The sequence below is a fragment of the Etheostoma spectabile genome, chromosome 8 (genome assembly GCF_008692095.1).
Source record: "Etheostoma spectabile isolate EspeVRDwgs_2016 chromosome 8, UIUC_Espe_1.0, whole genome shotgun sequence".
Classification (NCBI taxonomy): Eukaryota; Metazoa; Chordata; class Actinopteri; order Perciformes; family Percidae; genus Etheostoma; species Etheostoma spectabile.
Window position 1 is genome coordinate 2,117,114 of NC_045740.1, and position 11,837 is coordinate 2,128,950.

The window sequence follows — 11,837 nt, forward strand, 5'->3', positions numbered from 1 at the left end:
ACACACACACACACACACACTCAGTTAGAACTTCTAGAGGATGGTCAGACTGACTCATTTATGTGAGACTCTCCAGAACAGGATTCAATACAACCAGTGATTGATGCACGTTCCGTAGTGAAGTGAAAGCTGTACTGCATGAAAGTATTGCTGTTTAATGGATTAGAGGTCAATCATAAAACTGAAACCTTAATCCAACATGAAATTTAAAAAAAAAACATACAGGGAAAGTTGCTAAAACAGCACAGCAAGTGAAAACAAGATGCTTATTTGACATAGTGGTAACATAGTGGTGTGAATAGTTGCCAGATTTGACTCTTACGCAACACAAGTACAGTATATCCACTTGTTCTAGTGATGCAGATGCAGGGTTCAAATTTTAACCAAATGTCACACAAAATATTATTCTTCATGATTTGTGTGATTATGTGTTTGAAAGTTATTCAGGGTGTAAAGTACTGCCTATAAATTTCATGAGATACTGCTTTCACTTTAGCCACATCCATAGATTGGTTTGCATGGAAAATATGTAAGGTTTTCAACACGAGTCACCTTAATTCATAGGGTACTAATGAGCTGTATGGTAAATGACACATGGTCCTCAGTTCTCTGGGAGACGTCATAGGATCTTTCGATGTGATAATATCAAAACATATATTAAAAATGGCTTTGTGACCACTGAGTAAGCCAAAATAGATTACAGCTAAACAAAGCGCTGACTTTCTCCACAACTTTGTTTACAGCCCTCCAAACCATGTAGATACATTCTTTTCAAACATGTCAGGGACAGGGAGCCGTAAACGAGGATGAAGTCAAACGCCAGCTTTGAAGTATGACGTCGAACTCCAAAGGCTTCACCACAAACAGGGCAAACTAACACAGGCAAGTTGTGTGTCAGTGAAAAGCAACAGCGGCGTTAGAAGATTGACGAGGGAGAACGGGTGAGGGGGAGAGACACAGAGAATTTCTGTTCTGGTTCAAAGTGATCTTGGTAGGAGACCCCTGACTAAGAACAAAGATATAATCGTTTGTTAGAATTCGCTCTCGGACAATCATGCTCCTTTTCTGCTGGTTTCTTGAGTTTCTCCACAAAGACAGAAAAACCTAAATTCCAAACACATAAGTTCAAATAAATCCTGACTTTCGCGAGACAAGTATCTACAGACTGAACACTACGCACATTCTCTTGGTCTTCTCGTTGCAGTCAGGGGAACGCACAACAGTATACAAAAGGGAAAGTGCCATTGTGTATTCTGTTGATTTTGCAAACCCTGCTCTAAAAGTTACCCCAATAAGCTAACGGACGATTTTTTTCAGTTACAGTAAACATGCTAAGATGTGTAGTTCTTTAAAAAGAGAGAGAACCAGAAGCAAAATGTAAATAAGACAAAAAAACTCATTTTGCTCTATAAAACATGTGGATCACTACACTGTCAACTGAAGGCTGTCACAACATTCAGAAATTCACTAGGTGCATCAATCGTCTGCAGTAAAGACTCAGGCCTGCTGCTATCTTTGCTCTCTCAGCTGTTAATAAGGCTTGAACCCCTCTGACCCTCTGTGACCCTCTGCTGTATATGTGGTTGTCCATGGCAACGATGACATATAGCAAAAGGGCATGCTCATTAAGACAAGTAATGTACAACTGGAGAAATTCACTGCCTTTGCATAGTGAATTTTAACAGGGGATTTGAACTGGTTTGTTTATGTAAATCCAAAGGCAATAAAATACATTTGAGTCAGATTTTTCAGTGCACTGCTTAAAGGCTTACAACCGCCCACTGATATATTCTGGCAACTCCTAATAACTCCTCCTCTTGGGTCTTTCTCATATCATTCACCTGCTAATTCACAGAATCACAATCTACCATTGGCAACCCAAACCATCAGACAACACCAAACAGAGCTAAGCTTTTAAATCCCTGAAATCATAAAAGTGCACAAATGCAATTGTGTTTGCTTAGTGTATACAGTGTGTGTACGCCAGCGGCTTCGGGACAGCTCACCTACGGTCACAGATCTACCATCAGATAGACTGTCAAAGGCAACTCTAAAGTATGACTTCACGTCTCAGGTATTACAGTAATGATCTAATCTATAAATTGATGCAATGTGTGCAGTGTTTGATTGATCACTGGTGTCATTAACACAGCTGTGATAGAGAGATGAAGTACTGTAGTTGTTTGGTGGCATGAATGTTTGCCAGGTTTGAGCCTTGACACTGTAAAGTGTATATCCAAAATTGTATGTGCTAAAAACTCTGTGACTTAGAAGCCTTATTAGTGTTAATATGTTCTTTCAAATTGTGATTTTGTTGGACTGATTGAAGATCGATCAGTGAACTGGTTGAGCACAAGGGCTCAAGTATTTTAAGTTTTAAGTATTTTCCTTAATAATTCGATTTTTTGACAAAACATGGCGTTACTACATGTTATTTTAATCAGAAAATGTGTTATGTAATGTGACCAATAGAAAAACAAATCACACTAAACATCCAACATTAAATATCACAGAAACAGAGGCCAGTGTCACCTGACAATAAAAAGCATTTCTTCGGAAAAACGTGATTGAAAAAAATCTAACCAGTACTAGTGTGAGCTTACAGATTCCATCACAGGGTAGTTTGGCCTTAAGAGAAACTGTAGTCTACGTCATGGCATACAGCGTGCTCACAGCCACCTACTCCATCGCATGGAAGACTTTGAACCTAACTGACAAACTATTAAGCTCCCAGGCATGCATCTTCTACAGAGCAATGCACTCTCAAAAATACCTGAGAAACAACTCAACTAAATCAAGTGAATAAATGCTCTTCGTTTTCCAAGAGCATGAAATGAACTGTTATTTTACCACTGAATATGATTTTCTCTTTCGCAGCATATTTACAAATAAGATGATCAGTACACTGAAGGTGATTAATTCATAACAAAATTATATTTACATCTGTAAACTATACCAAGGCATATCAAGTCACACACTGGTTAGGCAAGTGTGATATTAACAAAACAGAGTGAAAATAGTTAGATTATTGCCATTGGAAGCTTTAGTGTGAAATTCCTGGATATTGGAGTGTGAGGTGTGCAATAGCCCCAATGCTCTACATGGTCAGATGCTTTTGCTGACGGCTCATTTGCCACCCACAGCTCTTCAGATTTTGCAGTTTAACAAGCCAAAACAAATAGTTCAGTAGCTTTGAGGATGTAGCGTTGCATTATTTTGAATCCTTATAAATATTTTCCCCAAAACGTATTTTGTGGTTTATGCTGAACAGAAAACGTAATCGAAACAAACAATGGTAGGCTACGTAGTTTGAATGCGCAAGCCCTTACTATATTTAGCAGTGTAGCCCACTTTTAACAGAAAACCAAAAAACCCACATCTATTTCAGCATCAGGTTTGGGGTCTCCGGGCAGCAGAAGAAGGAGCGAGGCAGCATGGTAGAGTAATTTTTTGGAAGCTTTAAGAAAGCCAGTGTTCTTTGCAAGAGTAGTTTTCGTTTAATTCAAAGCCGCAGCGTATTACGGTGTCAATCACTTGCATGTTACAGGCATATATTCTAAGATGTGGGTTCAAATGATAACATCAAAATACTGAGATTGAATCAGAGATGAGGTAATGCACACAGATAATCATGCACACGCTCTGACAGGTTAACGGTGTTCACATGCGTAAAAAGTGCCCATATTGTGTTAAATTCTCCTCACAGGGAAAAAGACCCAACCTCAGCATCCGATTGTCTTGAACATCTCTGCCACTCTGTGGCCAAAATGAATCCATGTAGCAGTTACCATATATGTTTTCTGATCTTGTAAAATATTTGCAATACGACAGCTAGATACAAACCATCACTGCTAACTCACAAGACATGCACATCCGTCTGCAGACGGCACATTAGCGCGTTCAGGCTTATCATAATAAACTAATCAGTTTATTCCCACGCGGATCACTTTCCCAACGATGTTTCCACTGAGTACTGAATCTCTACTGAATTTACGCCTGTATAACATTAGGAAATGTGTGAAAAATATCTTGAAATGAATCACATTTACTGCTTAAGTTGCACTTTTGCGACGCCTGCTCACCGTGCCTTTGCATTCGAAATAATATAAACAATTTAAGATTGATCTCCAATCCGTGGATACGGAGAACAAAAGATTTTACCTCAGAACTGGCGTTTAAAGATTAGAAAATACCGTTGTCCGCGGTAGGAAAGCTGCACGAGAGCAAAAGCAAACCCGTGCGTCTTTCCGTTGCTGAGGATGAGCGCGCGCACTCTCTGAAGTTAATTAAGGACCCCGTTAATTGACTCAAACTTACAGGTAGCTGCCACTCGTCAGGATTAGGAAGATCTGTGGATAATAGACTGACAGCAGTACACTGCGCGACGAGAAGATGATCATGATGACATTGAGCAAATGGCCACGTTCGGATTGAGTGAGACGACGCAGACAGGATGAACAAACTCCCTTAATTCCCGGTTTTAGGTCCCTTTTGGCCAAAATGAAAAAGAGGTGCTGTGCGTCTCCTTGTCTTTGGTGCGCTCTACGCAGCTCCAAGCTCCCAGGGCCGTGTGTGCGCTGAGATTGGCTCTGTCATCTCTCAGCGGCGGAGGCTGTTACACAGTACTGTGGGTTCCCGATCCAGAATGATGATGGTTTTAGGGATTTTGCATGGCAGAAAAGTGCCTCTCTCCACTCTCGTCGTGAGTCGTGCCTGCCATTGGGCAGGGAGAGACACTGCTATCCGCCCACTTTGCCACAACGGGACAATAGGGTGACACTGATCCGATCCCCGTTGGACGCGCAGAGGGTTTCATTCATTATCACTACCCCCACACCTCCTCCACCACCCCACCTCACCATCCAGACCAAAATAAACAAACAGACGCTAGCTGTTTGAGCCTCACATCATCATCACAGCTCAGTTTTCAGAAAATCAGCACATTTCTTTGGCAGGATGTGTCATTCTGAATCAACAAGTTGGTGTCGCAATAAAGCCCTTATAATACGACAGATATTGTTCTCATAGCCTAATAGTTATGTACGAGTGTCTATGTGAGAGTGAGCAGAAGCGTCATTATCCTGCTGAGCAGAAATGTCCTTACCCCATATGATATTCCTATAATATTGTTTAAATTTTCTTGGGCTCTATACAGTTTTATGTCCTCTTGTAACAAGTTTTCCTTAAATATTTCTTTAGAAACATAAAATAAAGCATATTTGTGGTACTCAAATATGAGTTTCAGTGACATTACTATTTACAATGGAAGCACTATAATATTCATAGGCGTCTATATTCTGGTGAGCTCTAATGGGATTTAGTGACCCTATAATATTCAAATATTAATTTTGCTGCTGTAAAATTGAATAATAATCTCCTCAGATTGAAGGATTGCAAGGTGAAGTTAGAACATGTATAGCACTCTTGTTTCCCGAGATTGGATCGGCGCAGATAAAATAAAATACTTGGGGAGATTTTGTCGCAGAGCTTAGTGAGTGGAGGGATTTTATCTCCTCAGCATCGTGCCTCTCACTCAACACCTGCAGGCTCCAGTCATTGTAAATGAAGAGGGTACCATGAAAGATTTAGTAAAAGGATGGAAGGAATGAGCTAACTGCTCGGGCTCAGTGAACACGGAGATGGGTGACTTTCCCTCCATAGGGAGCTACTGTTATGTGATATGAGCATCTGTGGAACTTGAAGTCATTTACACGCTTCACTCCACATGAGAGTCTACCAGGGAGGGCTGACACTTTTTTCGTTTGCTTCATTGTGGCAACCAGCATTGTGTGACTCCGAAAATACTATGAAATCAGGAAAATAGCCTTAAAGTTTTTTATAATTAGTCTATTGATATGGCATCTTATATTTCAATTGATAAAATGATTTCACTTAACCATAACAATTGGTTACAGTTATTCAATAAATCAAATAGTGTCGCATAAAAGCTGCCTAGAAACAGACCTATTGATGAATAAACTGCAGAAGTGTTAGAAAAATGAAAATAACAGTGATTTGGTGGACTTATCCTCCACTGCATGTGTACTAGCCTATAGGCTACATTTAGAACGTGTAAGTTATTATGAAGTATGTACTTAATATGGGCTAATCACAAGTTATAGTTTGAGTTCAAGTTTCAAGGTAGTCACCATCATGTTATTTCACTAGTCAGAATATGCTTTTCGTAAGTGGAGAAACAGTAAATGCATGCACACAATGTACAAAAACTCCCCAGATGGATTTTCACGAGACATTATTCGTCTCAGATTCTAATGTGATTATGCTTGAGAGACACTGCGGTAGGCGCAGTAGATTAGGAATAGATAGAAGTGCTTATGTATATAAATGTGTTTATGCATCTTTTTAAGGTATTGCAGAAAAGGTAAAAACTCCGTCTGACCAATGGAATGTGGAACTACAACTCAGGCTGCCGCTATTAACGAAGGTATGCAGGGTGAGCTAGATCTGGAGCAATGACAGCGGCTCAAATTATCTTGTGCGACAAAGGAGCAGCAAGAGTCTCATGCGGTGAACTAAATAGCTCTTTGATAGCGAATACGAATCGATCATATTGTCTGTTGGCATAAAACCTGATCTGCCACTTTTACGTACGACACATTTCTCGGATATTTCTCATTTGGACATAGGACTAAAATATATATATTTTTAAATACACCTGCTGAAAATGGATTTTTCACATAATGCTTAAGTCTGAGGTCAGAGGGCAGCCTTCCTGTAACGTGTTTAATAGTCATAGAGTGTCGCAATGAATTTGATATTCAGGTTTGCGCATGTGAAGAAAATAGTCTACGCAGGTAATCACAGGTAATGGAAACTCACCCAAGTCTGAGGTATATGATGCCAAAACACAGGAACACGTAGAGACTCCGCTTTCGGAGGGGTTTGTGCATGATCGTTACCACTTTTTCCGGAGGCCATGCACTGTAACATAAAGTGGTTACGCTTTCCTTTCACATTGGCAGGTTTCCTAACCCTTCCAGATGCACGTATACCGCCTATTTTCCGCGATATGAAGCTGAAGCGCCTTTGAAATCTTCGACCGTGTGAAATCCATGGTCCAGCAGTACAGGTGAGATGCTGATGACGAGCTGAAAGGTGACTAAGAACTCCAAAATGAAACTTGAGAGAGGGTCGGACTTGAAAGGTGAATGAGTTCTTGGAGGAAGTGCCTCCTATTCGTCCTTACTTTCACGGTAGAGCCTAATTAACGCTTCCCATTTGCTGCGCCAGACAGGTAGAAAAAAAACTAGTTGCATTTACTGCAGTGCCTTGCCAACCCTGTGTTTTTTTTTTTTTGGAGTCAAGGTTTTGTACATCGCTCGCTGTTTCTACTCTCTGAAGACATCTTAAACGCAGTCCATGTTACTGCCAACAGCCAGGTACTACTCTAATACAGGTAACAAAAGGGCTACACGCCTTCTCCTCCTCCTGCAGCATGGATATGCAGTGAATGGGACGGGCTTCCACTCTGAGGTCAACACGTGTAGTTGTTGTACAGAAGACTAAAAGAACCGAAGTAAAATTGCCTTTTATAGGCCTGTGGCCCAGGCTAGGCTGGTGTTTGTCACTTGCAACATTGGGCATTGCCCCACCAGTGTGGGCTCCCCGGATTGGCTCCACCACAACAGTAAACCCCATAAAATCAAACAGACGAGGAATGGCTTTCCAACTGCATGAATAGAAATTACAATTGCATGACTAATAATGACCAATAATAATAAACTGGCGTCATGATAAATATGTGTCAGTAAGATTCTGTCAGTCACTTTGATAACAATGCAATGCATGAACAAAACAACATAAACAGAACATCAATATTCCCATTACTTGGGCTTGAGTCAGGATGATTTTGAGCAGATGTTCAGAATACAGAACTCAACTCCTTTAGGAGCTATTATTTGTCTAGGAAGACTCCCTCTGGTGGCAACAAGACACTGCTGAACTGATCTGGATAAATATACAATAAAAACATCCTCTGCAGAGGACTCCTGCATGGCAGTACTTTCATAACAAAAAAGACAAACTAACTTCAGATCTAGATAATAAAATGGGTTTAAAGGATTATTTTTTTTGACACGTTGAATTTAAAAACACACCCACTTCATGCAAGGACCTCAAATGTAAGTGTTGTTGTGGGTACTTTTGCAGAAAGTTCACAGAAAGTGCCAACTTATTACATTTTTTTTCAAATCTAAAATTTCACTAAATGTGTCGTTAGTGAGAAGAAAATCTAATGCAAGGATAGGTGAATAATGTAATAAAGGTGATGTTGTTTTGACAAGACCACTCTGGTCTTAGATTTTCACCTCACCCCTTTATCAACAATAATTTAATCCGAATAATTCATTTTTCTGCAGCAAACACTCATCCGGATAGTTTTCTCATCTGCCTGGCTATAGTTTAAAATTGAAGGAACCCTCATTCTCGCCTCTCTATATGTTATGGTCTTAGTTCAATTTCTTAAAAGAACACATAAACCATCAATTAAGTATATTTCCAAGAAACTGCATGAAAAACGGCTAACGTGTTGTAATAATGATGGCATAAACTAAAATTACAGACATGAGCTATCTGAGCACAGAGACTGCTGGGCTGTTGTTGACCACGAGAAACAGACAAAACCACAGAGACCTTTGTTTCAAGACATCCCTGCATTGTGGTTTCAAGGCCTTTTCCTTCAAAACATGCCCATCAAAATTCCAGATGGATTTTAGAAATAATGAAAGTCAACATGCGGGCCCAGGGTGACATAAAAAAGACATGTATTTGATGTCTGCCCTGTAACAGATGGTCTTGTTTGTCTTCAAATGTACATAGCTCATCGTCAAGGCCTGGGTGGGGATGGTCCTATTTAGTTTAATTAAAATGTTCAAAGAGTCAACACTTTTTTATTAAAGCAGGATCAAGACCATGGACAGTGTGTGTCAGCGTTATTTGTCACCCGCCATTGTCATTACAGACATGTCACACACATCCATGCTCGCTCCTTGGTAGCGCACACATTCCTGTGCACGCTAACACGCATCATCTGTCTCTCTGTGTCCACAGATACAGTATGTATGAAGACAGACTCACAAATCAAAAAATGTAGACACAAGCACTGCGGACACACAGGGAGTCTCTCACACACTGCAGCACTTGGGTGGTACGTGGAAGATCTAGTGACATGCTGTTTATTTAACTTCAAAAAGCTGAGGCGGGGATGAGAGCACTTGGGTCAGAGAGGACATATCAATCTGAGTAAGTCACATGCCACATCACTGCTGGTGCTTTATGCTGCATTACAGGCCATTGTATTTAAAATATTTCCTCTCACAGACTCCTAAAAGGCGGTCACTGTCCTCCTTGCTCCGTACTTACCCTCTTCTCAGTCTGCTCTATTACTTTAATAACTGTCAGCCAAACCTTTTTTAAGATTGCACCATTGTGTATCTGTTCATTTTCATCTGCGTGCACTCTTCACAAACTGTAGAGTGGAAAATGTTGGTGAGAAAGGGGGGAAAGAAGGGGATCATATTTTGGCAAGCATGGGATGATATGTCGCACTGTCTTTTTGAATATTATTAAGTACTTTTGACCGACAACTAAATAAGAAAACCCACCGGTTGCCCATGTGTTTGCATGGGATCTGGTTCAGCTGGAAACAGTGAGAGGGCTGAAATGCAGAGTGTGCCAAACCATGGAGTGGCGTCTGGGGCTGGGTCCACCACATCTACACTGGGCCCCAGGCAAGGGGGGGAAACGGCTATTATACACTCGCAAAGTCCCCCTCTCCATCTCCATCGGCCATCTCCCTCTAACTCTCTATTCTTCTTGATCTTAACACTTCCGTAAATTAGCAAAGCTCCGATTTAGTCTGAGAACATGTCACAGTGAGAGGAAGCAGTCCCAGAGGACAACAATTCACAGAGGTACGCTGAGAGAAAGTGACCTTTTAGACCTGGATGTCAGATGTCTCCTCGTACATCTAACTGTGAGGTCACAGGTTAAACCAACTCTCCCAGTCCTCCTATCCTGGCCAATGGGTTCGACCTTTTCCTCTCTCCTGTTCAGTCACAGCTGTAGATAGGGAAGCAGGGTGTGATCTGATTCATTCCTCCCAATGCTTGTTGATATATCAGAATCAGAATCAGCTTTATTCGCCAGGTATGACAGACATACGAGGAATTTGACCTAGGTTGGAGCAAGCCTATTAGGTCCTTGGTGGCTCATTTGTGCATATGTGTGTGTGCATAGCAGGTCTGCCAGGCTGGGTCCACATGTATCCCAGCCTGCTTCTTACGGGCTGATTAGCTCAGGCTGAAATGCTGCGCCTTGGCTTCCCGATGGAAAGCAGGTTTTCTGAGGGTTGGCCTCACTAGTGTCCGATACCACTCGGGGAGCCTGAAGTTTGAACTGAAACTCAAAGAGAGAGCAGTGTTTTTCTCATGTTTAAACCTTCAAACACTAATTTACAATCTTGATATTTCAAATAGGGTTCACTTCTTAGCAAGGCGGCTAGCCAAACTGTCATTGGTGTTTTCCTGATCAGGCCAGGGCTCCGAGACAGAACAGGGAGGCAAGATCAATTTACACAAATCTGACAGTTTGGCACACCACGCCAAAGCTGCAGCCTCAATTCAAGATCACACTCAGGAAAATGAATGAAATGGCTTAGAGGAAAGAAAATAGTCCAGTTTCCAGTTGGAGAAGCTTGAGAATGACTTAGATTAGGATTTGTTGCTACTGTGCCATGTCTAGACCTGGCTCATGAGTATATCAGTGTGACTGTAGTTGGGTATGTATGTTTCACAGAAGTAATTTAATACACACCTACTAATTACTGAGTGTGCTAATTCATCAAGATTATGTTAGAAGAGATCCTAGTTCCACCATCGGCAATATTATATGCAAGACAACAAAATTGATTCTTTTATTTTTACGATTTTATGTTTTATGCTCAAACAAGGCTAATATCTGCTCTTGAGCCAGAAGCACAATAAAGTGCAGCCGGAAAACACATATCTGTACTCTTACATTACAATTACATATAATGCAATGTTAATTTATGATTTTACAAAAGTGTGTGTTGATTCATCTTTTCATCTTTTTCTTCCTAAATGTCTGAAACAATAGACCAAAAAACAGAAGAGTTAGTTGGCACTGTGTGGGGGATTGAACTAAAGTTCTATTATTTCCACAGATCATAATATCATCAATGGATGGACCCAATCCAGATACAAAACCGAAGATAAGTTATAGTTAATACACACCATAATATATATATATATATATATATATATATATACAGCCGTACACTGCACATCTGCCTAATCCCTTTGAGAAAGTGTTATAGCATCAGGGCTGTTATTTTATTCTCCAGATTCATTAGACTGGCCTGAAGGCTCAGCAGACGGGATTTGTATGCAGGTGCTTGAGTTGAAATTAGATGGACTTGTCAGTTTGCAGATGGGCTTGTCACAAAGGAGGATTTGTGTTGTGTTTGAGGGACATGCTGGAGACGGTGGAGTGCATTAAGGGGGTTAGTTACTGCAGTTTGACTTAATAAAAAATTTGAATCAAAGTTGAGCAAAGGGAACACTAAATGCAGGAACAATGAATTTCATCACAAAAATGAAAAAAAACAGAGTGATGTTACAATTAAAAAAAATACATAGACCTCATTCAGTCTCCTTGGTCAGAGAATGGAACCCAGGCATTTACATTCACAATAAAATCTGACAGACATATGGCTTGTGTCTGTAGTAAAGGCCCCAGACCTTGTGTGCAGTGGAGCGAATACGAGCAATACTCTCTGTTGGTCCCTAATAAGCCCG

At 40.7% G+C, this 11,837-nt stretch overlaps 1 protein-coding gene across 2 annotated transcripts in view; it reads right to left on the reverse strand.

Moving 5' to 3' along the window:
• wnt7bb (wingless-type MMTV integration site family, member 7Bb) overlaps positions 1-7,493 on the reverse strand; it is a 31,215-nt gene extending 23,722 nt beyond the window's left edge. The window contains exon 1 of one of the 2 annotated variants that reach the window (XM_032523949.1): positions 6,841-7,493. In XM_032523949.1, the coding sequence (XP_032379840.1) occupies positions 6,841-6,911 (71 nt within the window). In that variant the 5' untranslated portion in view covers positions 6,912-7,493. Of the gene's footprint in view, positions 1-4,317; positions 4,781-6,840 lie in introns of those variants that run through there. The other variant, XM_032523948.1, reaches the window with a different exon arrangement.
• Between the last annotated feature and the right edge of the window lie 4,344 nt (positions 7,494-11,837).